This window comes from Alexandromys fortis, unplaced genomic scaffold, assembly GCF_014885135.2.
Source record: "Alexandromys fortis isolate MF-2015 unplaced genomic scaffold, M_Fortis_MF-2015_v1.1 scaffold_15, whole genome shotgun sequence".
NCBI classification, from domain to species: Eukaryota; Metazoa; Chordata; class Mammalia; order Rodentia; family Cricetidae; genus Alexandromys; species Alexandromys fortis.
The window spans coordinates 3,281,401-3,305,567 of record NW_026067911.1 but is presented as its reverse complement, the minus strand read 5'-3'; the positions used below and the strand labels follow the sequence as shown (position 1 = coordinate 3,305,567).

The following is a 24,167-nucleotide window of genomic DNA, read 5'->3' as shown; positions in this document are numbered from 1 at the left end:
TCAGATTCCCCTGGAGCTGGAGTCATAGGTGGTTGATGTGGGTGCTGGGAATCGAACTTGGGTCCTCTGGAAGAGCAGAACCACTAAACTGTCTCTCCAGCCTCAGAAACTGGAATTTCCGAGAACAAAAGATAAACTGTATCCTAGGAGGGGGTAATGATGAGTGAACAGAGACAGGAAAATTCTGGGGAGTCCCAGGACCTGGGGCCTTCCCGTCATGCAGCTGGAAACACAGATGGGGCTTATGCTGCAGAGAGCTTATGAGAAAGCTCCACCAATTTATGAATTCTGGACTATGCAGTCACTGGATTTTTGTTGTTGTTGTTCTGTTCTGGAATTTTGCTTTATGAAGAGAGGGACAATTACAAAAATCACTCAGTTTTCTTCTTTGCAGGCAAAGGTTTCTAATCTATGTTATAGAAGGGGAGGTCCAAAGGTAGGCTGAGGGGGACCAAGGAAAACCTGACAATCAACCCATCCATTGTGCAGACAGGAGTAGTAACCCAGGAATTAATTAGCAGAGAACCTGGAAGGGGGAGGCAGCTTCCTGGGTGATATTTGATTTTTGAAGAAAAAAAATTAAAAAAAAAATCACTAACATTGGTTCAGTAATTAGACTTTGGGTTAAAAGTCTAGATTATCAAGGCAAATTCATTTTAGATTGTTAAATCATATTTATTGATTTTTATGAGTGTGGGAAGCAGAGGCCAACTTGCAGGAGCCACTCTCCTTCCACTATGGGGGTTCTGGGGAGCAAATTCAGATCATCAGGTGGTGAGAGCTTTTCACCCACTGGCCCAGGGCAAAATTTTTATCTTAAATTACAGAAAAAAAATCTGCCTTAGCTTTATGTAAATTGTCAATAATATAATTTTATTTCTTCCCTTCAAAGAGGCACATACACTATGTTAGTGTGTTCAATACCCTCCCCACTTATAAATCAAGATTATATTAAACTTAGAAACAGCAACAAAATGATTTAAAAGAACTCAAATGATCATAGACTAACAATAACATATGTGTGTTACGCCCGGGGAGTAAAAGATAATTCCGTTGCTGGACCTGGTGGTGCTCATCTTTAATCCCAGCATTCGGGAGCAGACCTCTGTGAGTTCAAGGCCAGCCTGGTCTATAAAGAGAGTTCCAGGACTGCAAGGGCTACACAGAGAAACCTAGTGTGTGTGTGTAGAGGGGTATTCAATCAAAAGACTCATTTTGTATAATTCAATCTTTGGTGAGTTAGTTAAGTATAGTAACACCCATAATTTAGACATTAATTTACCCAAGCATTTGCTTATTAACTGCTATTTTAATATAAGTCTTGGCTAGGAATGATGCCCAAATCTTGTCAGGTAAAAAGGAAATTCCATAGCTCCAAATTCCAAAAGGCTCTCTGTGGTCCAAAGTACACACTGGCCTCCAAGTTCCCTCTTTCACAAGTCCCTGTTAGCTCTTCTTATCTCCTGCCCTCCCCTAACCTCCCTCCACCTCACAGGCTTCCCTCCCCCAGCTACCTCTTCTCTGTCTCCCTTCCCCATCTCTCAGCTCAGTTCCTCCTCTCACAGCCCGGCCCAGTCTGTGCTCTGGACTTTTCTGGATGTCTCTGGATGTTCCCCCTAACCATACTATGGAGCAATCCTGTGGTCGGTTTATACATACTTGTGATTCTAGCTCTCAGGAGCCTGAGTCACCAGAATAATGGCTTTAAGGCTAGCTGGAGCTACTTAGCAATAACCTGTCTTAAAAGGAACAACCCCTCCCAAAACAAATAGTTTTGACATATTTAAAAAAACACACATAACACTCCTCTGTAAAGATAATGTCGTTATAAAAGTTTTACTAATCTGCTTGGAAGACAATAAATCACAGAAAGTAGACTTTTGTCATAGACTGCTCCTCCAAAAACACCCCAGAGGTGTTTGCTGACCAGGCCTGTTAGAGATGAGTGAAATTTAAGATGCCAGGAAAGCAGTGTTCTCCAGGATTGAGCAGGCATTAGGCTCCGTTCCCATAACAAAGGAGACAACTCTGATTTACAAGCAGTCATTAGGCCATCCCCATATCAAAGAACAGTCCTCTAATAGGCTGCAAGGAGCAGCCCAGGGTCACAACCAAAGTCCAGGCCTGCCAGCAAGCCCCTAGTGCTGAGAACAGTACAAGAGCATCTTCTGTCCTGGGCAAAAGGACCCCGGATAACAATGGACAAGTATACACTGGTATACTTAAAATAGTTCTGGCAATAGGTAGCGTCTGCTGTGCAAATCTCTCATCTGCCTAAAGGGCCAGACCTGCGGTCTCCTGTCTGTTTAAACTCTTCAACGTCTAACCTGGGCCAGGACGTGAAGGAGATTTAAGGATGACAGTGCATGTGGAATGCAGAAGCCTCAAGTGTCCCTAAGTGGGTCCCTAGCTCACTAGGCCAGCTCCACTTGGAGCATTTGCCAGAGCTGGACGGGCGCTATCTTAAAGAGCTTTTTCCTCTACTAATCTCTAAGGGTGCAGGGCGATTTCTCACTGGGAAGGCTTATTAATTCTAGAACACAGCGAGAAATCCTCCTCTAAGTGGTTTCCACAGTGGGCTGTGGCGGAGACAAAGAGAGGTAGAGAGAGGGAGAGGGAGAACTGTGGTTGGAGCCGAGGAGGCAGAGGCAGGCGGATCTCTGTGAGTTTGAGACCAGCCTGGTCTACAAGAGCTAGTTCCAGGACAGGCTCCAAAACCACAGAGAAACCCTGTCTCGAAAAACCAAAAAAAAAAAAAAAAAAAAAGAAAAATCAAAAAGAGAACTGTGGTTGGAACGTAAAATGAAATTTTTTAAAAAACACAGTTGTGCCCAAAAATAAATAAATAAAGTTTCCATAGGTCACTAGATAAAGATCTTTTTGAGAAGCATTTTCTCATATTAGAAACTTTAAAAACTATGTATTAACACTTACTACTCTGTATGTTTATGTCTACTTGTGGGCGCACATGTGCAGACTACAGGACCACTTGTCAGGCAAACGCTTTTATCCAAGAAGCCGTCTTGAATGCCCTAAAAACTCTGTAAGCTTTAACAAATCAGAGCCTCTGGGTTTGAGACCTGCGCTGGAACAAACAAACGGTTCTAAACCTGGCAATGAATATTCACTCCTAGTACAAGGAGCATGTTCGTAATTTACACCTTTTCTACAACACTGCACACATGAGGCTTGCTTTGAAGAGACAAAACACAAACAATGATTCCTGATGAAACAACTTCAGAAGCGACAGCCACTGACCTGGAATCATATCCCCAGTGCATGGCGTAGATCTTAGCGAGGTGGCCCCGCAGCGTGCGCCTTGTTCGCATTTGTATCCGACCCACGGAGTCCATATTAGACGTGATCTTTAGAAAGTGACAATAACATTACTCTTTACCTTAGACATGGCGTAGATAAGAAGCAGAAACAAATTCGCAGCAGCTGAAGGTGATTTGGTACACAGAGAACAAGAGCATCGCTGTGAGTTCAGTTCACGGAAACCATGATTAACAGGGGTCATCCTGTGTGCTGCTGGGGCTGAGGAGGCTTTTTCAGCCGAGGAGCTGCAGTAAACAGACGTACAAAACTCCAACCACAGTGAGAAGGAACAGGGGTGACTGGGCAAACTGCCCTCTGCAGGACGGCTTCTGAGCTGATCATCAAGAGAACTGTCTGCAAAACATGCCAGCCTACAAATTCTTTAAAGGTTTTATGTATTATTGTATGGGTGCAGTATTGTGAAGGGGGGTGGAGGAGAGAGAGAACAGGAGGTATAAGCTGAGGTCAGAGGACAACTTCTTTGTGGCAGGTGTTTTTCCCTCCTTCCACGGTGCTCCAATTCTGGGGATCACACTGAGGTCTTCAAGCTTGCATGGCAATTGCCTGGCCTCAGGCCCTCTACCAAGCATCCATTGGCTAGCTCCTATCAGATAGTTTATAAAGAACTAGGGAGAGGTGGCCTGGGTCTCTCAACACAAAGCAATGACAAACACTGGAAACTCTTACCACCCTGATTTGATACACCGCATAAGTACCCAGTTGTCACAGTGTGCCCACAAATATGGACACACCATGTTTCGGTAGGAAAAAAAAATGCAGTCACAAAGGGAAACTAGAAATAAGTGACTAAAGAAGAAAACATCTCTGTCTGTAAGAAAGCCATGGAGCTGGAAAGATGGCTCAGCAGTTTAAGAGTACTGGTTGCTCTCCCAGAGGACCCAGGTTCAACTCCCTGTACCCACATGGCAGGCTGCTCACAGACATCTGTATTATTATTTTAAATATTTATTTATTTATTTATTTATTTATTTATTTATTTATTTATTTATTTATTATTTATACATTATTCTGTCTGTTTGTTTGTCTGCAGGCCAGAAGAGGGCACCAGACCTCATCACAGATGGTTGTGAGCCACCATGTGGTTGCTGGGAATTCAACTCAGGACCTTTGGAAGAGCAGGCAATGCTCTTAACCGCTGAGCCATCTCTCCAGCCCTCACAGACATCTGTAATTCAGTTCCAGGGGATCTGACTCTTCCCTCTGGCCTCTGAGGGCAATACATGCACGCGCACACACATTAAACACACGAGTGTACAGAAAAACAGCATAGTCAGCATATACGAAAAGACTCAGGAAGTGCTGAAGAACAAGCACAAACTAGACGCCCCTGCGTGTCACGGCACCTACTGTCCCGCAGACTCCTATTTCAGCAGTAACAACATCTGGATGTCACTGGTGCTGTGATACTTCATGTGAACCGCTGACATGAACTGGGGAGACTTTACCTGAACCAGCGTGGCATCGTTGCAGGCCTTCCTAGCGTCCTAGAGCAAAGGAAAATAATGACATGTTAAGATGGGGGAACCGCTAGAGTAACAGGTTGTGTTTACTGAAAATAAACCTTTATTGTATCACCTCATCTTAATTTAAAATTTTTCTGAAATACACTTTACCTAACATAAAAGGGGCCATTTTAAGGTACACAATTGAGCAGTTTTTCAGTAATTCAGAATTGAACCACGTCATAATCCAATCTAGGACATGTTTACCACGTCTATCTGTCTGTCCCCAATCTACCTAATCCCCTTCTCTGTACGCCTTGACTTCTCCCTTCACTCTGTCCTTCCGGTGTGGACTTGCCAATCAGACCTCTCTTGTAAATCAAGTCACACAGTACACGGCTTCTTCCGCTTGGCATGTTTCCAGGGTTCAGCCATGTTACTGTATGTTACGGCCTCAAGCCGTGTGCCTCCACTTTAAGGTGGACGGTTCTAATGGGTGATTTTTCAGCATTCTATCTGGTAGTTGAGAATTTTGGGGCATAGATGGTTTCCATCTTCCAGTAATTTCAAAGCATGATGCTGTGTTCCCACGGTTCCCATCTCTTTGGGACGTCTACCTGCTGTCGCCCAGAGCTGCTGCACCAGCCATGTCCAGGGCTCCAGCTCCTTAGTGTCTTCATGTCGCTGCCAACTCTTATGATAGTCTGTGCTGTTAGTCACGGCCATCTTAGCTGTGAAGTAGCTCACTGTGGTTTGGACTTTATCGTGAATCTTCCCATGCACTTCGTGTGTGTGTGTGTCTGTCTGTCTGTCTGTCTGTGAGTATAAATCTGTACATGTGCCAGGCGGTGGTGGTGCACGCCTTTAGTTCCAGCACTTGGGAGGCAGAGGCAGGCAGATCTCTGTGAGTTCGAGACCAGCCTGGTCTACAAGAGCTAGTTCCAGAACAGGCTCCAAAGCTACCGAGAAACCCTGTCTCAGAAAAAAAAAAATCTGTGTATGTACATTGTTGGTATTGTTGGTGTACATCTGTGATTGTGTCTGAGTGTGATGTGTGTATGCTTGTTTATCTGTGTTTCCATGTCTTTCAGGGGATCTCTTTTAAAGCTTTTGCCAATTTTTAGATCAGGTTTTCTTTTTATTGTCCAAATAGTAGTTTGTTACTTATTCTGGATACTTGACTCTTATAAGATGTACAATTTTCAAACTTGATAATTTAAGATATATTTTGTTTTTAATTTATGCATATGTATATGTGTGTGAATTGCCTGCAGAGGCCAGGAAAGTGTTAAATCCGTGGAGCTGGTTATAGGTAAGTTGTGAGTCTCCTGATGTGAGCTCTGAGAATGGAAGCAAGCGCTCTTAACCACTGAGCCATTTTCTTTTGGCCCCTTGATAGTTTTTTTGATATATAAATGTTTAGATAATAAGATGTAATTTTCTGAATTTTTTCTTTTATTGTTGAACTTTTGACATCATATTTAATTGGAGCACACTGAGAGAGTGTGTATTACTGACATGACTATGACCATGTCAAGGACCCCAGTGTGTCAGACCCATGGGAATGGCAAAGTCTTCCCTGGGTCAGGTTCACAGGACTGGTACAGCCTTTCTCCTGGCCTGGGTGTGGCTGTTGACAAATGACTGACCTTTACCTAAAACCAGTGTGTGCAAACACTACCAACCCCAGTTTCCCCCTCCTGGATGACTGCAGCCCGACAGGGCTCCCTGATGGAGCTCTCTTAGCTACCCACTGTCTGCTGGCTGAGTCGCTGACTGAACAGGCCGCTGTGCTGTGCCTCCAGAAGAGCGCGTGGCCCACCCGGTCCAGGGTTTCTGTGAGTATTCCTGTCCTGTTTTTCATTTCTGTCACCCAGTCAGGGCAATCCCCAGGCTGTGTGGGTCATGACAACTATTTCCTAATAGAAGGGTATGAAGATCTACCAGGTTTACTTCTAAGAATTTTACATCATAAATTTGTTTTAAATTTTGGGTTTGTTTGTTTTGTTTTGTGTTTTTCTAAACAAGGTTTCTCTGGTAGCCCTGGCTGTCCTGTAACTCACTCTACAGACCAGCCCGGCCTCGAACTCACAGAGATCTGTCTGCCTCTGCTCCCCAAGCACTGGGATTAAAGGCATGTGCCACCACACCCAGCTTAAATTTTATGTGTTTTATGTAAGTGTTCTGTCTTAATATGTCTGTATACCATGCACATGCCTGGTGCCTTCAGAGGGAATAAGGGTGCTGATCCCCTGGAACTGGAGGTAAAGATGGTTGTAAGCGACCCTGTGGGTGCTGGAAATGGAACCTAGATCTTCTGGAAGAGCAACCAGTGCTCCTAACTTCTGAGCCACCTCTCTAGTCTCAGAGAGCTGAAACTGTACAAGCATTCTGCATTCAAAGCACTTTTGGCTTATGGGTCCAGTGTGCAGGGATGCAGCTTGGGATTTTTCTAACTTTATTTTTTATATTTGGTGCTGGGATGAAACTCACAGCTTTCCACGTCCTAAATACCGGCTCCGCTACTGAACTACACCCCGGGTGCAGGAAAACCACCTTTTCTGTTAAAGGCAGCAAGTCTTTTCCTGGATAGCACTTTCTGTTGGCTGTTCTTTGTCCTTTCGTCTTCTCGCCCCCTTCTTTCTCACAACATCTCTACAGACTTTTACACTGTCCTGAACAGTGTATAATACTAAACCTTCCTAATGCTGTGACCCTTTAACCCACTTCCTCATGTTGTGTTGACCCCAAACATAAAATTATTTTCATTGCTACTTCATAGTTGTAAATTTTCTACAGTTATGAATCATAATGTAATATCTGTGTTTTCTGATGGTCTTAGGAGACCCCTGTGAAAGAGTTGTTTGACTCCCCAGGGGGTCACGACCACAGGTTGAGAACCACTGTTTTTTTTTTTTTTAATGTATACAATATTCTGTCTGTGTGTATGCCTGCTGGCCAGAAGAGGGCACCAGACCCCATTACAGATGGTTATGAGCCACCATGTGGTTGCTGGGAATTGAACTCAGGACCTTTGGTAGAGCAGGCAATGCTCTTAACCTCTGAGCCATCTCTCCAGCCCTAACCACTGGAATTGAACTAGTCAATCATCCATGCTGGCCAGGCCCCCACCACATCCCAGGTCAGCAGGCTTTCTCTTGCTTTGCCCGTCACTTGTACTTTTCTCTATAAAAAGAAGCAGGCAGCTTCGAGGCTACTTAGAGCACAGTCTCCTTCCTCCACCCGCTGCCAAGAGGCTACGGCATGCTTTCATTTCCAGTTTTCCTTCCTGGATGCCCTCCAGTTCCCAAAAGTTAAGTGTCTGTTTCACTGATGCCCCTTGGGGCACTTATTTCCTGAGACTCACTTACAGACTCCACCCCTGGTGCTTGCCCACCCACAGCCCATGGCAGCTCTTCCCCACAGAAGGGTCTAAACATCTCAGTATCTTTTGTTTGTTTTTAAGGTGGGTAGACCCGGCTAGCCTTGAAGTCAGGTCTCCTGCCCAAGCCTAAGTAGGTGGTGACCAGTGTTCTAGGTGTCCTTCAGTTTATTGTCTGTTCCTTCTGTGCTCTGTATTTCAGTTGCCTTCCGAGACTGAGAGGCGTCACATCTGTCCTTTAGAAGCTTGTTTTGTAACAGAATACTGTTGAGATAAAGTCACTTCAAGATACATGGTAAGATCTGTCCCACGTATCCCACTCAAAATCTCCGTGTGTGAAGAAGAGGCTTGTTAAGTGCTTCCCATTGGCATATAATAACTATGGGTTTCACTATATTTTCATCTGTGTGGAGACTGGTTTCAGTCACACCGTCCCCCGTAAGCCTTCTTCTCTCACACCGATGCCTTCCTGGACGAGAACCCATCATTACACTTGTCTCTCAGCTAGATTCGACATCTACTTTTCATTCATTTTAAAATTTTACTTTGTGTGTGGGCCATGTTTGCCACAGCATGTATGTGCAGGTCAGAGGACAGACGGCAGGAGCCTGTTCTTTCCTTCCATTGTGTGGGTCCCAGTGACAGAACTCAGATCATCAGGCTTGGCACCGAGCACCTTTACCCACTGAGCCATCTTACCCGCCCTAGGTGTGTTTCTCATTTTTCTATTCATTTTTCAGTGGCAGGTGTCATTTGCCAGCATGGGTAGTTGCTTGGAATGATTTGAGGGAGAATTCTCTAGAAACAGGATGAAAACACCTTAACCATTTCCATAATGTTTCCACAAGACAGGGTCTCCTGAGTGCTGAGGTTGGAGGTGTAGGATGTCACAGCTAGCTCAGGCCAGCCACTTCTAGCCTCGGGAATGATTTAATACGTGCTGACGGTAAACTAAACAGCAGAAACGAAGCTAAGCGGTGAGGCTTCAACGTGGGGCACTTCCTACCTGGATCTGATTCCGCAGCTGCTCAGCTTCCTGCCTCAACTGTTCCAGTTCGCTCATCCTTCCTGACCGTTTTCCTCAGGCGTCCCACGTGAAGAGCTAAGGAGGGGGTGTCAGTTAACGTCTATTTTAATCGACATGGGAAGCACGAAAACACAACTTTTTAGTCCTTCCAACTATTACTGGAACTTAAAACTGCTTAATAAATAAGCAACCAGATCATTTACAAAGCGATTTTATGCAGGAGTACGACATGAAAGTTGTCATGACCAACATGGAGTCCTTTCTGCCAAACCTTCTCTGAAGGAGGCGCTTGTCCACACACATGCATCCCGATGAAGGAATGTCCAGAAGTAAACTCTTTATGAAGGGGAACTTACATACATATGTGCCCACAACGGAATAGTCAGGAATTTCTGCAAAGGAATATCCCACGTAAGCGATTCGAACGTAGCCAGCTCCCCCAAGAGCCCACACCAGCTCCAGACACAGCAGAGTGAGCAGCGCTCTTTGTTTCCAGCTTGGATAGACATTCCTCTTTCCTGTCTCCTCTTTTCCCCTTTCCCTTTTCATTCCCAGCATGCTCAGATGCAGACATGCTGGCCTCGGGCCTTTTTCAGCATCACAACTATCCATGGCTCCTCTCAGCTCCTCACTCTGCCCCTACCCTAAACTTCACCAGTGCACCAGCTTCCCTTCCCCCAGCTCCTTCATCCTATATAACCTTGGTCCTTCGGCCCCTCTCTCTTGGCCTTCTCCTCTTCCTTTCTCTTTTCTTCCTCTCTCGCTCCCTCCACCCCTCTCTTCTCTCTCAGTTCAGTCTACTGGCCATGTTCAGTGCGCTACGTTCTCTCCCTGCTCTGGACTCTTTCGGTTGCCTCTGGCTGTGCCCTTCTTCCTGTTACAATAGAAACCTTCTCCTCGACCGCACCTCAGAGCAGCCAGTTCCCATGTTATACATCTGGTGCCCCCAAACCCCACCATATCAGAGAGTTGGTCTATCACTTATTTTAGGTCAACGATGATCAGAAGATGAGGAAGAGATCTTGAGATGAGGTACTTAAGACCAAACCACAGGAACTGAAAACAGACAGGTCCATGGAGAGCCTGCCTTGTGATGTTGTCCTGTCCTTGTTTGTTTTTGAGACAGGGTCTCACTATGCAGATCAGGTTGGCCTCCAGCTCAGAGAATCACCTGACTCTGCCACCCCCTAAGATAAAGGCATACACCACGGGCAGCCTGAAGCTGGTTTGAATGGATCCTTCTGCTTCCACCTCCCAAGAGCTAGAATAACAGACGTGGTGGCTGGGATGAGAATGGCCCCATGGCTCATATATCTGAATGCTTGGTCCTCAGTTGGTGGAACCCTTTAGGAAGGATTAGGAGGCGTGACCTTGTTGGAGTAGGTGTGGCTTTGTTGGAGTGGGTGTGGCTTTGTTGGAAGAGGTGTGTCATTGGTGGTGGACTTTGAGGTTTCAAAAGCCCACATCTCTGTTCTCTACCTCCAGTTAATGGGTCAGGATCTGAGCTCCCAGCTACCACTCCAGCTCCAGGCCAGCCTGCCTGCTGCCACACTTCCCACCATGATGGGCATGGGTTCACCCTCTCAAACAGTAAGCAAGCCCCCAATTAAATGCTTTCTTTTATAAGTTGCCTTGGTCATGGTGTCTCTTCACAGCAATAGAAAAGGTGTGGGCCACCATACCCAACTTGGATGGCTTTACATGCAACTCAAACTTAATATTTCAAAGCTTTATCTCCAACATACCCCGATTCCCTCTGTATTTCAGTCACTGGTATTCTATTGCTGTAATTATTTGAGCTCAAAAAATCCTTGGGAATCATTTATTTCCACTTTCCTCTGAACTTCCTGTCTATTCCATTAGCGATCCTGTCCACTCTCCCAGGAGCTGATGCAGTCTGCGGGCCTCTACTGCTATTAATCTGGTCATCATCCTCTCTCACCTGACCTGTTTTCCTGCTTCTTGACTTTTCCCTACCCATGTCTACAGCAGACACTCTCAGAACGTAAGTGTTAATCCTGCAGTGTGTCTTCCACTCAAGCTGAATTCTCTCTCCCCATGCATACATGCATGTGTGCATGCGAGCACACACACACACAGACACACACACACAAACACACACACAGAGCTCTTGTGAAAGCTAGAGGACAGCCTGTGATACCAAAACAACCTACAGGGAGGGGAGGCTAATTTGGCTTACACCCCCACATCACTTTTCATCATGGAAGGAACTCAAACAGGGCAGAAACCTGGAGGCAGGAACTGATGCAGAGACCAAGGAAGGGTGCTGTGTACTGTATTGCTCCTCATGGCTTGTTGAATGTGCTTTCTTATAGAACCCAGGGATGGCTCCACCCACAATGGGCTGTGTCCTCCTTAATCAATCACCAATCAAGAAAACACCCGACAAGCTCACTTACAGTCAGATCTTATGGAGGCACCATCTCAATTTACGTTCCCTCCCCTCAGGTGACTTTAGCTGGTGTCAAATTGACATAAAGCTATCCAGCTCACTGGGGTATCATTTCCTATGCCCTGTCCACCATCTTTTGAGACAGGGTCTCTCATATGAGCCTGGAGCTCACCAAGCTGGCCAGACTGGCAGCTTCTCAGCACCAGAGGTCTGCATGCCTCTGCCTTCCCAGTGTTGTGGGATAAGCTTTTTGTACACTGTGAAGATGTGTCTCTGCCAAGGCACCTTCTGACTAGTTTAAAATAGAGATGAATGGACAACAGCTAGGCAGGAGAGGCTAGATGGGACTTACAGGGAGAGCTAGAAACTCTGGGAAGAAGAGAGGTGGGATTTGCCATTTAGACATGGAGGAAGTGGGACATACTGTACTGAGGAGAGGTAGTGAGCCACACGGCAGAATGTAGATCAACACAGCAACATAAATGGGTTCATCTAAGTTTTTGTTTGTTTGTTTTTGTTTTTTTAAGATAGGGTTTAAATGTGTAGCCTTGGCTGTCTTGGAACTTGCTCTGTAGATCAGGCTAGCCTCGAACTCACAGAGATCTGCCTGCCTCTGGCTCCCAAGTGCTGGGATTAAAGGCATGTGCTACCACCGCCTGGCTAATTAAAGTTTTAAAAGCTAGTTGGGAACAAGCCTAAGCTAAGGCCCAGCTTTCATAATTAACAAGAAGTCTCTGCAGAGCTGGTGGTCCAAAGAAAGTCTGACACTCCATTCCAGCACTGGGATTTCAAGTGTACTACCAGGCCAAGCTTTTTTTTTTTTTTTTTTTTAAATAGGTTCTGGAAATTAACTCAGATGTCATGCTTGCAAGGCAAGCACTTTACCACTGCAGCTTTCTCTCAGCCCCTAACACTGAACTCTTGACCTTGACCTTCAGAGGCTAGGCAGCAGTGCTCAATCTCTCTCTCACATCCACACACACACCCTACATATACCCCTGACCTCCTTCCCCAGCTTCTGAAAATCTCTTGCTGGTCCTGAAGACCCCCAGTGAGCCTTGGTGCTTTCCGACCCGACCGCTTCTCTCTCTGGGATGCTCCTGCTTCGGATGTTTTCATTGCAGGCTCCCCTCGCCTGCTCAAATGTCACCCCATGGCACACACCACTTTCACTCGCAAGACCTCTTGCCTCGCCTTATTTCCAACACTTCTCAGCATGTGTTTACTTATTTGTGGTCTGTTTCTGCTCAATACAATGCGCTGACTCGAAGCGGGGGCCTTTCTCTCTTTCTCTGCATCAGCACCTAAGACACTTTGGTCTCCAGTAAACAAACCAATTTGAAACAGAGTAAGAAATAAAGAAAATTCACTCTTAAGAGTCAGAGAAGTCACCGTGGCAGAAGGCAAGATTACTATGTCAGGAAGAGAGACTGTAACTGTACAATACCCCATGCCCACGAACCCAGAGACGCTAGGTAACAAGAATACATACATCGATACCCCCGAGAAAGGGAAGCAGACAAGACCTCCTGAGAAAATTAGGAGGGAGGGTGGAAGAGGAGGGGAGGAAGGGAGAGGAGAAGAACATGAGGGAACAGGATGCTTAAGAAGGGGGAAGGACAGTGAGGGAAAGGAAAGAGATGTCTTGATTGAGGGAGCCATTAAGGGACTAGCGAGAAACATGCCACTAAGGAAATTACCAGGAATCCACAAGGATGACCCCAACTAAGACTCTAAGCAGCAGTGGAGAGGACACCTAAACTGGCCTTTCCCTGTAATCAAATTGATGACTACCTTAATTGTCATCATAGAACCTTCATCCAGCAACTGATGGAAGCAGATACAGAGATCTCAGAGACCAGTCCAAGAGGCTACTGAAGGCCAGTCCAAGAGAGGGAGGAGCAATAGTATGAGCAAAGGGGTCAAGACCATGATGGGGACACCCACAGAAACAGCTGACCTGAGCTAGTGGGAGCTCACTGACTCTGGACTGATAGCAGGGGATCCTGCATAGGACCAAACTAGGCCCAGTAACTATGGGGCACAGTTGTGAGGCTTGGGCAGTCTGTGAGGCCACTGGCAGTGGGACCAGGATTTATCCCTAGTGCTTGAACTGGAGTCTAGGAGCACATTCTCTTTGGAGGGATACTTTGCTCAGCCTAGATATAGGGGAGAGGATCTTGGTCTTGCCTCGAAGTGAAGTGTCAGACTTTGTTGACTCCCCATGGGAAGCCTTTTCCTTTCTGAGGAGTGGAAGGAGGGATGGGGTGGAGGGAAGGTTGGATCAGGAGGAGGGAGGGAGTGGGATTGGGGATATCTATGTAAAATGAGAAAAGTGTATTTAAAAAACCTTAATTAAAAAAAAAAAGAAAAAATACTCGATGCCCTTATCCTATCCACATCTTACGGTGCTTGTTTATCATATTTTCTTATTTTCTACACTTCCCATATATTAAAAATGAGATCTGTATACTACAGTATATGCAGGTTCAATATCCGTATTGGGCAAGAAGCCTTGTTGGTGATGCTGAGTAAGTCAGAATGACTTACTAGAGTTCACGAAGAGGAGCCAGATGTTAGCAATGTAATCTACCAAGTAAGTCCCCACTTTCAACCAACAGCTTAGCTTTTGAATTTACTCACTAGATCCATACCATCAATGGCTAACCAAGTTTCTCCCCTGGTGGGAGGGAGAGGAGAGAAGGGAGAGGAGAGAGGGGAGGGGGGAGAGGGGAGAGAGGAGGATAGAGGGAGGGGTGTGCTACAGCCTTCCCTCACGTGACCACAGGTACACCTCGGACTCTCTTGACCTTGGCATTGTTCAAGCTGATTTTGCAGGCGTGCAGAATCCAAGTATTACGGGCCACGATGGCTGCCACGAGACTACAGAGGAGAGCCTGGCAGCCACGCAGCACGCTGTGGGGTCAGTCCCGTCAAGTAGCCCCTTGTAGGGTGATGTGTGATGGAGATGAGGGAGTGAGGCCGACGCTGAAATGGAGACAGGAGATCCAGACAATGTGCAATGCGTAAGGAAAGCTACCGACATCAGGCATGGCCAGCATGGTATGGAAGCCACGCCGGCTGCCACCAGCAAAGCTGCAGAAAGCCCTCCACAGCCATGGTGTGCCCAGGATGACATACAGGGAGCATGAGGATTTATGTCAGCCCCACTGGGATTTGGCCTTGCTCTGGGCTGATTGTTCCTTACTATCCTCCTCCTCTCTTTGGAAATAAGAATGTCAACCCTGAACCTCATCCACAGACTGTGTTTGCTTGAGTCTTGGAGGACACTTTGAAGTTGGCCTTTTGAATGACGCTGGAGCAATTAAAACTTTGGGGGGCTCTTGACGTTTGCATTGCGAGACAGATGGGAGTCTTTGGGGATGGTAGAGGACTATGGGATGGGTCTGTATATGAAGAGCTTCATTCCCGGATGTTGCTATGGAGAGGGAAGACTGTTGAAAAGTCTGCAGTCCATGGGATGGGCACGTTCTTTCTTGCCTTTTGTCTGATGCCTTAGGAGCTGAGTGTTTTGCTCTGCTACAGTCTTGTTACAGGTCAAAGAAATTGGGAAGGTTCCTCATGGACTACAACCTCCCCAACCAGGAACCAAAGTTTTTTTTGTTTTTGTTTTTGTTTTTCAAGACAGGGTTTCTCTGTGGCTTTGGAGCCTATCATAGAACTAGCTCTGTAGACAAGGCTGGTCTCGAACTCACAGAGATCCACCTGCCTCTGCCTCCCAAGTGCTGGAATTAAAGGCGTGCGCCACTGTCGCCCGGCGGAACCAAAGTTCTTTGCAAGACAACTCTTCACCTGAAGACAGTTCTGAGCTCCCTTTAGAACTTCTAACAAGGGGAAGCGAGCAGGATCCCAGTTCATCACGAGAAATCAGAGGACCTGGCCTCACGCCTCTAGCCAGCTCCAGCTGGAAAGGGGACAGGAGTTATGAGAAGCCATCTGAAGTTTCCTAATAAGCTATGAACCCAGACAGACAGGACAACCGCAAACTCGCTGTAGATGACACCAAAGCTGACCTTCCACACCTTACCTCTCTACTGTTAAAAAAGAGAAACTGGCTTTTTACACCCCTCCCCCTCCCTGTTCCGGTCCCAGGGATTGACTCCAGGGCCTTGAACACAACAGGCAAACACGTGACCCTTGAGCCACGTCACAATCCAATGACAGGCAAACACGTGACCCTTGAGCCACGACACAATCTAAGCCCTCTAACTTTACTTCTAAAAAAAAAAATCAATTAAGAAGAACATATTACACACACACACACACATTCATGTTAATTTTTTCTTATTCAACAATCATTGCATTCTGGACAGCTTCTATAACAAAAGAACTTAGCATGAACACCTAGACAGATTGGAAGGCATGCCTGGGCAATCCCAGAGGCTCACCAGGGAAAACGAGAAAATCGCTGATTTGAGCCCATCAGGGTGATATAAGCCAAGAAGACTCAAGAAGGACTTGAGAGATAGAGGGAGGAGGATTATAAATTCAAAGTCATCCTCAGCTACCCAGTAAGCCCAAGTCAGCCTGGGCTACATGAGAGGAGGAAAGGGAAAGAAGAGAGGGGAGGAGAAAGGAGAGGGAGAGAGGAGGGGAGGGGAGGGAAAACGAGCAAAGAAAGGAAAAGACAACATCAAGAATTTTTATTTTTATTTTTTGTACCATGCATATGATTACCTGCATTTAGGTTTATGCACCACATGCATGCCTGGGTGCCTCTCTGGAACTGGAGCTACAGATGGCTGAGAGCCGACATGTCAATGCTGGGAACTGGACCTGAGCCTTCTGTAAGGCAAGCAAGTGCTTAACCACTGAGCCATCTCTCCAGTCTCACACCTACACTTTTAAAAAGCAACTCCTTAAATCCAATGCTGCAACCAATCACCGATGAACAGGGCACGTGCACAGAGAGGGGTCAAGCAGGGCGCACTGCAGCGACCAATATCCAAATGAAACTCTTCCAAAAATAGGCGAATGCAAACTAAACTGAAGTAAAGTTTCACCCCTGTAACCTGTCAGGAGCTGGTAAAGCTGATTACAAACCTCCACTCGGACCCTGGCGGCCAGTCCTGGAAGCCCTTGGGCAGCCTCTACCATGTCATGGATGGCTTGAGTATCTTTCAATCCGACAATCTGTTTCCATTTCTGGATGCAGAAGCACCAGAACACTCTAGTGCCTGCACCCCAGAACAGGGTGCCGCTGTTCAGAAGGTGTCGAAATGTAAATCAATCACAACAGACCTGCCCCTGGCAGAGTGGGTGAGGGCAGTGCCACACAGTGTTAGGACACAGCAACAAAAGCCAGTGTTTCGATTAGACACGACATAGACAAGCCACAGAGAAAAGCCCGGCACAATGTCGCTTACAGAATTTTAAGAAAAGCAATGAAAACCAAACAGTGTACTAAGATGTATGAATATTGCCAGGTGCACAACTGTGATCTCTGTCTGGGGAGGTAGAGGCAGGAGGATCAGAAATTCAAGGTCAGCCTTGCTTGCATCTTGAGTCTCAATGTCAGTCTGAGCCAAAGGAGTCCCGTTACCTCAAAAAACCCAAAGGAAGGAAAAGTATAAATATGCACTTTAACTTCTTTAAGGGAAGGAACACAACTTGTCGCAAGCAGTAGCTCACAGTCTGATTCCTCCGCTGGGCAGCGATTACAGAGCGAACGCTACTCATAACCAAGCAAACTCCGTCCAGCCCCCGAGACTCCCGGGGAACCACGAGTTAAATGCAATGAAACAAAACACAAGGAGATCAGAACGTGAGGCTGAGACAAGTTGTTTGACAGCGGGGGAAGGCTGGGATTGCAGTCCACACACACCTGGCACCAGGCAACACCTACCCTCCACGATGCCCCTTTCCAAAGGGCGTCTCCTTCAGTCTGCTGGAGTACGAATCCCACCTCCTTCCCTCAAACTCTATCTCTGTGACTGTCTCAATATCCAGCCTCTCGCACTCTCTTGGACTTGACTGTTCATTTGCTGTTTCTTGGTAGCCCCTTGCTTCATTCATTTCTCAGATACTTGTTTTTCTCAAGACTCTAGGTTCACACAGCTAATTAAGAAACTCCCCTCCCGGGAAGAAGGAAAGATGAACAGGAATCTGAGATACATATGAGACACCTGGGGGCTGGGAGATGACTCCGTGGGTAGAGTGCTCGCCATGCAAGCTCAAGGAGCTGGGTTCCAGCCCTCAAAACCCACGAGCAAAAGTCAGTGGGCTAAGGTGTATTTCGCTATTCGAACACTAGAGAGCTGGAGCCAGGCGGTCCCTGAGGCTCATGAGTCAACCTGCCTAGACTGATCATTAAGCCCCAGACCACTGAGAGACCAGGTCTCAAAAAATAAAGGTGCTTGAGGCTGTATTCTGTACACACACACACACACACACACACACACACACACACACACACACCCCCCACACTTACATACATATACACTTGTATCTACACACATATAAACACAAACCCATGTGCTCACAATGTACATAAGACATTCATGCTTCCTCTCTGCCTCCCACTTTCCACGTGTAGGGTGTATTTCTGCATGTTTTTAAGTGTGCGGGAATCATCCCGATGCGCTTTTTCACCTGATTCACTGACACAGGGTCTCTCAATCAAACCCAGAGTTTGCTGATAGGGCTGATCCTGGTAGCCAGGCCGTTCTGAGGGTCCCCTGGCAATGGCCTTGCCCACCCTGTATATGTAGGGTCTGGGGATTTGACATCATGCCTATTTGGCAAGCATTTTTAAAACTCTGAGCTCTCTCTGCTGCCCTCACACATCCCTTCTGAGAAGCAGAAATGCCAAGTGTAATCTCCAAGGATTTTCCCCAGTGGTGAATTTGCTCAGCTCGACCTGGAGCTGTGCCTGACAGTTAACTGTAGAGGTGGGGACTGACGTCGATGCGGCGAGCTGAAATTACTAATTTTTTACAAAAGCATTTGATAGCCGTGGTGCTCTTCAGAAGTGTCTCGGCACTGAGTATCTGGTTCCTCCAGAAATTTTAGACACCTGTCACGGACTGAGAGGGCTGCAGAGCCTCCTATCAGGTACCTCTGAAAAGCCGGGCTGTGCCAGTAACACGGACCAGAAGACGCCAATAAGCCATTGCAGCCACACAGATTTATTAATAAGAGAAAGCAAGGCAGCTGTGCAATACAATGGCCTCCTCACAGCACGTCTTACAACATCCACACAACTTTTACCACAGTGAGATATTCTGCCGTCTGCACAACGCCGCTGCTGTGGGAGTCAAGGGCCTTTCTGTTTCTCGGAGACGAGGACCTGCAAGCTCTTAGCTACTGAGAATCTCCACACAGACTGCAAAAGCTTACATGAGGCGTGAAAGACACTAATTAGTTATCGTGTGTGCGGTACGGGCGTGTCGATGTTCTCACACACATATGTGTGCAGTGCATGTATTTGTGGGTGTACAGGCAGTTGACAACAAGTGTTGGTGTACTCATGTATGCATGTGTGCAGTGCATGTATATGTGGGTGTGCAGGCCCCAGGTTGCCATCAGGTGTCTTCCTTAATCACTCTCCACCTTTTTTTTTGAGACAGGGTCCCTCCCTGAATCTGGAGCTTGCCTATTCAGTTAGGCTATCTAGCCGGTGAGCCCAGGGGATCCTCCTGTCTCCTCCCAACCACTGGGACTACATTGCCTCAACATACTGTTATGGACCATAGATGGACCTGGGACAGCAACCCACATAGGTAGGAACGAACACTTCTGTAGTAGAATGCAAGGGAATACACAGTAGGCAGTCCTCAGAGCAACGCCACGCTGGCCAGTGCACACTACAGCCCTCTGTGCGACACCACACTGGGCAGTGCACACTACAGCCCTCTGTGCGACACCACACTGGGCAGTGCACACTACAGCCCTCTGTGCGACACCACACTGGGCAGTGCACACTATAGCCCTCTGTGCAACTCCACACTGGGCAGTGCACACTAGAGCCCTCTGTTGACAAATTTCAGTTTCCTGAGATAACTGTCTAGCATATTCCATTCATTTATTTAAGGAGAGGGCTTACTATGTAGCCCAGGCTAGCTTAAGCCTTGTAAGTACTGAGTTCATTGGCATGGCTTTAGTTCACAGAATTCTAGAATAAAACTGCCCACTCTACACCTTAATTGCCCTCATTAATACTACCGCACATGCCAGTTAGGGAACAGAGCCTCACCCAACTCTAGGTCAGAACTGGGTCCTAATTTCACATCACCAGATAGTGAAAGTCCAGGATCTACACCAAGTCCTAGGCAAAGCGTTCTGGTGAGGGACTCACAGAAATTAGGGAAGGGCTGGGGGATGGCTCAGGAACTACGAGGGCACACACGACACCACACGAATAAATCATCTTGGTAAAAGTTAGGAAAGAACGAGTCATAAATCAAGCCATTCACTATTAAATTCCCACTTAAAATACTAGAGATTGCCAGGCATGGTGATATTTAATTCCAGCACTCAAGAGACAGAAACAGGAAGATTTCTGTGAGTTCAAGACCACGTGTGTGTGTGTGTGTGTGTGTGTGTGTGTGTGTGTGTGTTCCATTAGTCTGTCTGGAAAGATGGCACAGGGAGCAGAGGCACTAAATTTATTTGATCCCTGGGACCCACATGGTAGAAGAAGCCTAAGTAGTTTCTGCATAGTGGTACGTACACACCTCCATCCAAACATGTAGATACACAAAATAAATGCAATTAAAAGTTTAAATATTTATAAAAATCCTAAGACCCAGTCATGATTTGCTCTCTGGCCATAGGGATCAGTCTCCTTGTGCACAGAATAGATAGAATTCTGTTGATTTCTCTATACCTCAAAGCACGATCTTGTTCTAGCTCCTGGGTTCAATGCCCAGTAACAGGGGAAATTTCATTTTATGTCAGTACTACTTCAAAGTAAATGACGGGCACGTTCTGTGAACATCTGGGAGGAAAGGTCTCCAGAATGCACACCGGAAAATGGTGTACACCAGGGGAATGGTGCACATGGGGGGGAAACGGAGCACACTGGGGAATGGTGAATGCAGGGGAATGGAGCACACCAGGGAATGGAGCACACCAGGGAATGGAGCACACTGGGGAATGGAGCACACCGGAGAATGGAGCACACCGGGGAATGGAGCACACTGGGGAATGGTGAATGCAGAGGAATGGAGCACACCAGGGAATGGAGCACACCAGGGAATGGAGCACACCGGGGAATGGAGCACACCGGGGAATGGAGCACACCGGGGAATGGAGCACACCGGGGAATGGAGCACACCGGGGAATGGAGCACACCGGGGAATGGAGCACACCGGGGAATGGAGCACACCGGGGAATGGAGCACACCGGGGAATGGAGCACACCGGGGAATGGAGCACACCGGGGAATGGAGCACACCGGGGAATGGAGCACACCGGGGAATGGAGCACACCGGGGAATGGAGCACACCGGGGAATGGAGCACACCGGGGAATGGAGCACACCGGGGAATGGAGCACACCGGGGAATGGAGCACACCGGGGAATGGAGCACACCGGGGAATGGAGCACACCGGGGAATGGAGCACACCGGGGAATGGAGCACACCGGGGAATGGAGCACACCGGGGAATGGAGCACACCGGGGAATGGAGCACACCGGGGAATGGAGCACACCGGGGAATGGAGCACACTGGGGAATGGAGCACACCGGGGAATGGAGCACACCGGGGAATGGAGCACACTGGGGAATGGAGCACACCGGGGAATGGAGCACACCGGGAAATGGAGCACACTGGGGAATGGAGCACACCGGGAAATGGAGCACACCGGGGAATGGAGCACACCGGGGAATGGAGCACACTGGGGAATGGAGCACACTGGGGAATGGTGCACACCGGGGAATGGAGCACACTGGGGAATGGAGCACACTGGGGACACTTGCTGGAAGCCTACCAACTATTGTTTTGCTCATAAGCAGTGTACTAAAGGAAACCATCTGGCACCCATGACCCCTGCCCCAGAACATGAGCATGAAAACGCAGGTGCATCTCGGTGAAGCGCGTGGCATCCAGTAGTGTCTGGGCACACCACCCTCACTGCGTCTTCCCACCCGAAGTTATCAGCCTCTACCATCTGATCATCTCTTTTCATCCTTTGTGTCAGATTAGGACTAATTTGACCACTTGCCTAAAATTAAATATAAATGTATATATTTCCTTCTTGACAGGGTCTCACTATGAAACCCAGGATGGCCTGACACTCAGAGATCCAGCCACCTCTGCTTCCTGAGTGCTGGGGTTAAAGGTGTGTTATGCCACAATTGACTCATAAAATTAGAAATTTCAAACTGACTTCTTTTGAAAGAAGGTCTTGTATCGCCCTGGCTGGTCTTAAGCTTACTGTGTAGTCAAGGATGATTTGAACTTCTGGTCCTCCTGCCTCACCCTTCTGAGTACCAGCACTACAGCACGGCTCACCGCACCTCATTTTCTGCAGCAGCGAGGACCAAACCCAAGGCTCTCTGCACACTAGGCAAACACTCTACCAGATGAGTTCCCAGTTCAATGATTTCTTTAAGGGAACCAACCATCCAGTTTGTGACCTGAGCTTTCCAATTTTTTTAAATATTTATTTATTTATTATGTATACAATATCCTGTCTGTATGCCTGAGGGCCAGAAGAGGGCGCCAGACCTCCTTACAGATGGTTGTGAGCCACCATGTGGCTGCTGGGAACTGAACCCAGGACCCTCGGAAGAGCAGGCAACGCTCTCAACCACTGAGCCATTTCTCCAGCCCCCCCAATTTTTGTTTCTCTCTGGTGAACTATGCACTCACACATGCTTGTTAGAACCACCTCCACCTGCCAGGCAGTGGTGGCACACACCTGTAATCCCAGCACTGGGAGGCAGAGGTAGGTGGATCTCTGTGAGTTCTAGGACAGCCTGGTCTACAGAATGAGTTCCAGGGCAGTCAATGCTACACAGAGAAACCCTGTCTCAAAAAAAAAAAAAAAAAAAAAAAGAATTACCCAAGCAGAGGGCAGCCAAGAGAAAGGTAGCTGTGTAAAGCACTGGAAAGTCACCGGCTTCCAGAGAAGCTGTACAGCATCACTCAACAGAGCTGGGGGAGTCTCTGTACAGCATCTGCTACATGTCAAATAGCATTCGTCAAACACAAGAGCTGGAAATATGAGTGCTTACACTCATCTGGCCAACCACATCCCCATCCATCCATCCATCCATCCATCCATCCATCCATCCATCCATCCATCCATCCAGTACCTGTGTCAACCATGAACTAGGAATATTCCCGGCTATGGAGTTACAATAATCAAGAACCAAGATTCTTATTGCTGTGGTACTATAATGGATAGTGTTAGCCACCTGAAGATGAGCGTCTAGGCATGCCTGTGGGGATTATTCTGATTGCATCAACTGAAGTGGGCAGGTCCACTCACGGCGGGTGGCACCGTCGCTGGGTCCTGGACTGTAAAGATGGGAAGCAAGCTGAGCAGTAGCGTGGATGCTCTCCATCCATTGCTCTCTGCTTCTCTGCAGCCTGTACAGTGACTAACCACCTCAAGCATCCGCTGCTGCGGTTTCTCAGACAGCAACGGGCTGCAGCTCGAACTGTGAGCTGAAATAAAACCCTGACCTCCAACTTGCTTTTGCTAGGATATTTCATCATAACAAACAGGACAGCCACTAAGCCAGGTCCTCTCTTCTCGTCTGTTTAGGAAATGAACCCAAAGTAACACGACTGAACTTTAATTACAGTCAAAAACCATGTAGGAAAACACCCAAAGCTAGATCACAGGTGATTAGGGAGGCTGTTTTAAAATAAATCAATTTAAGTAAAGTTGAATGATATCAGGAAATGAGCCATGTCTTTCAAATGAAAAACAAGCCAGGCATGGAAGCACACACCTATAACGCTAGCTACAAGTAAGAAGCCAGCCTGCATACACAAGGAGACAGTTTCAAAAGAAACAATAATAGGGCTGGGGGTGTAGCTGGGGATGGCAGGATGCTGGTCCCAGGCATGAGGCCCTAGGCAGAACAGGAAAAACAGAGCCTCAAAGGCAACCAACCTGGATCAACAGGCAATGTGATGCTGAAGGAGAGGGAGAGAGGAGGGAGGGTAGGAAGTGGGGGGGGGGGTTGGTGGCCAGTAGGCCTGCTTTGGGATCATGTAGGCTTCTCATGTACCTGCGGATTTTTTCTTTTAATGGGCTGACATTATTCATTTTGGTGCTTGAGTTCCTCCAGACTGGGCTATGGGGAGACTTCCAAGCTACGTCCTTCTGAAATTCCCCAGCACTGCTCGCAACAGTCTGTACTTCGTAGCACAAAGTTCAAGGCTCCCCTTATAGCTTCCCCGCCCCAGCTCGAGTCATTTAGAAAAGGGACTGGCCATGCTCACGGCCACTTCAGTGTCATGTTTCCAGGCTTTCACCAGCCAGAGCTAGGGAGTGTGTGTGTGTGTGTGTGTGTGTGTGTGTGTGTGTGTGTGAGAGAGACAGAGACAGAGTGTGTGTGAAAGAGAGTCTCTGTGTGTGTGTGTG

At 47.3% G+C, this 24,167-nt stretch overlaps 1 protein-coding gene across 1 annotated transcript in view; it reads right to left on the bottom strand.

The window, feature by feature from the left end:
* Gnb4 (G protein subunit beta 4) overlaps positions 1–24,167 on the bottom strand; it is a 47,163-nt gene that overhangs the window by 17,647 nt on the left and 5,349 nt on the right. Inside the window, exons 2-4 of the mRNA XM_050138381.1 lie at positions 9,170–9,265; positions 4,785–4,823; positions 3,259–3,365 (exon numbers count right to left, since the gene is read on the bottom strand). Of these exons, the coding sequence (XP_049994338.1) occupies positions 3,259–3,365; positions 4,785–4,823; positions 9,170–9,226 (203 nt within the window). The 5' untranslated portion in view covers positions 9,227–9,265. The remainder of the gene's footprint in view (positions 1–3,258; positions 3,366–4,784; positions 4,824–9,169; positions 9,266–24,167) is intronic.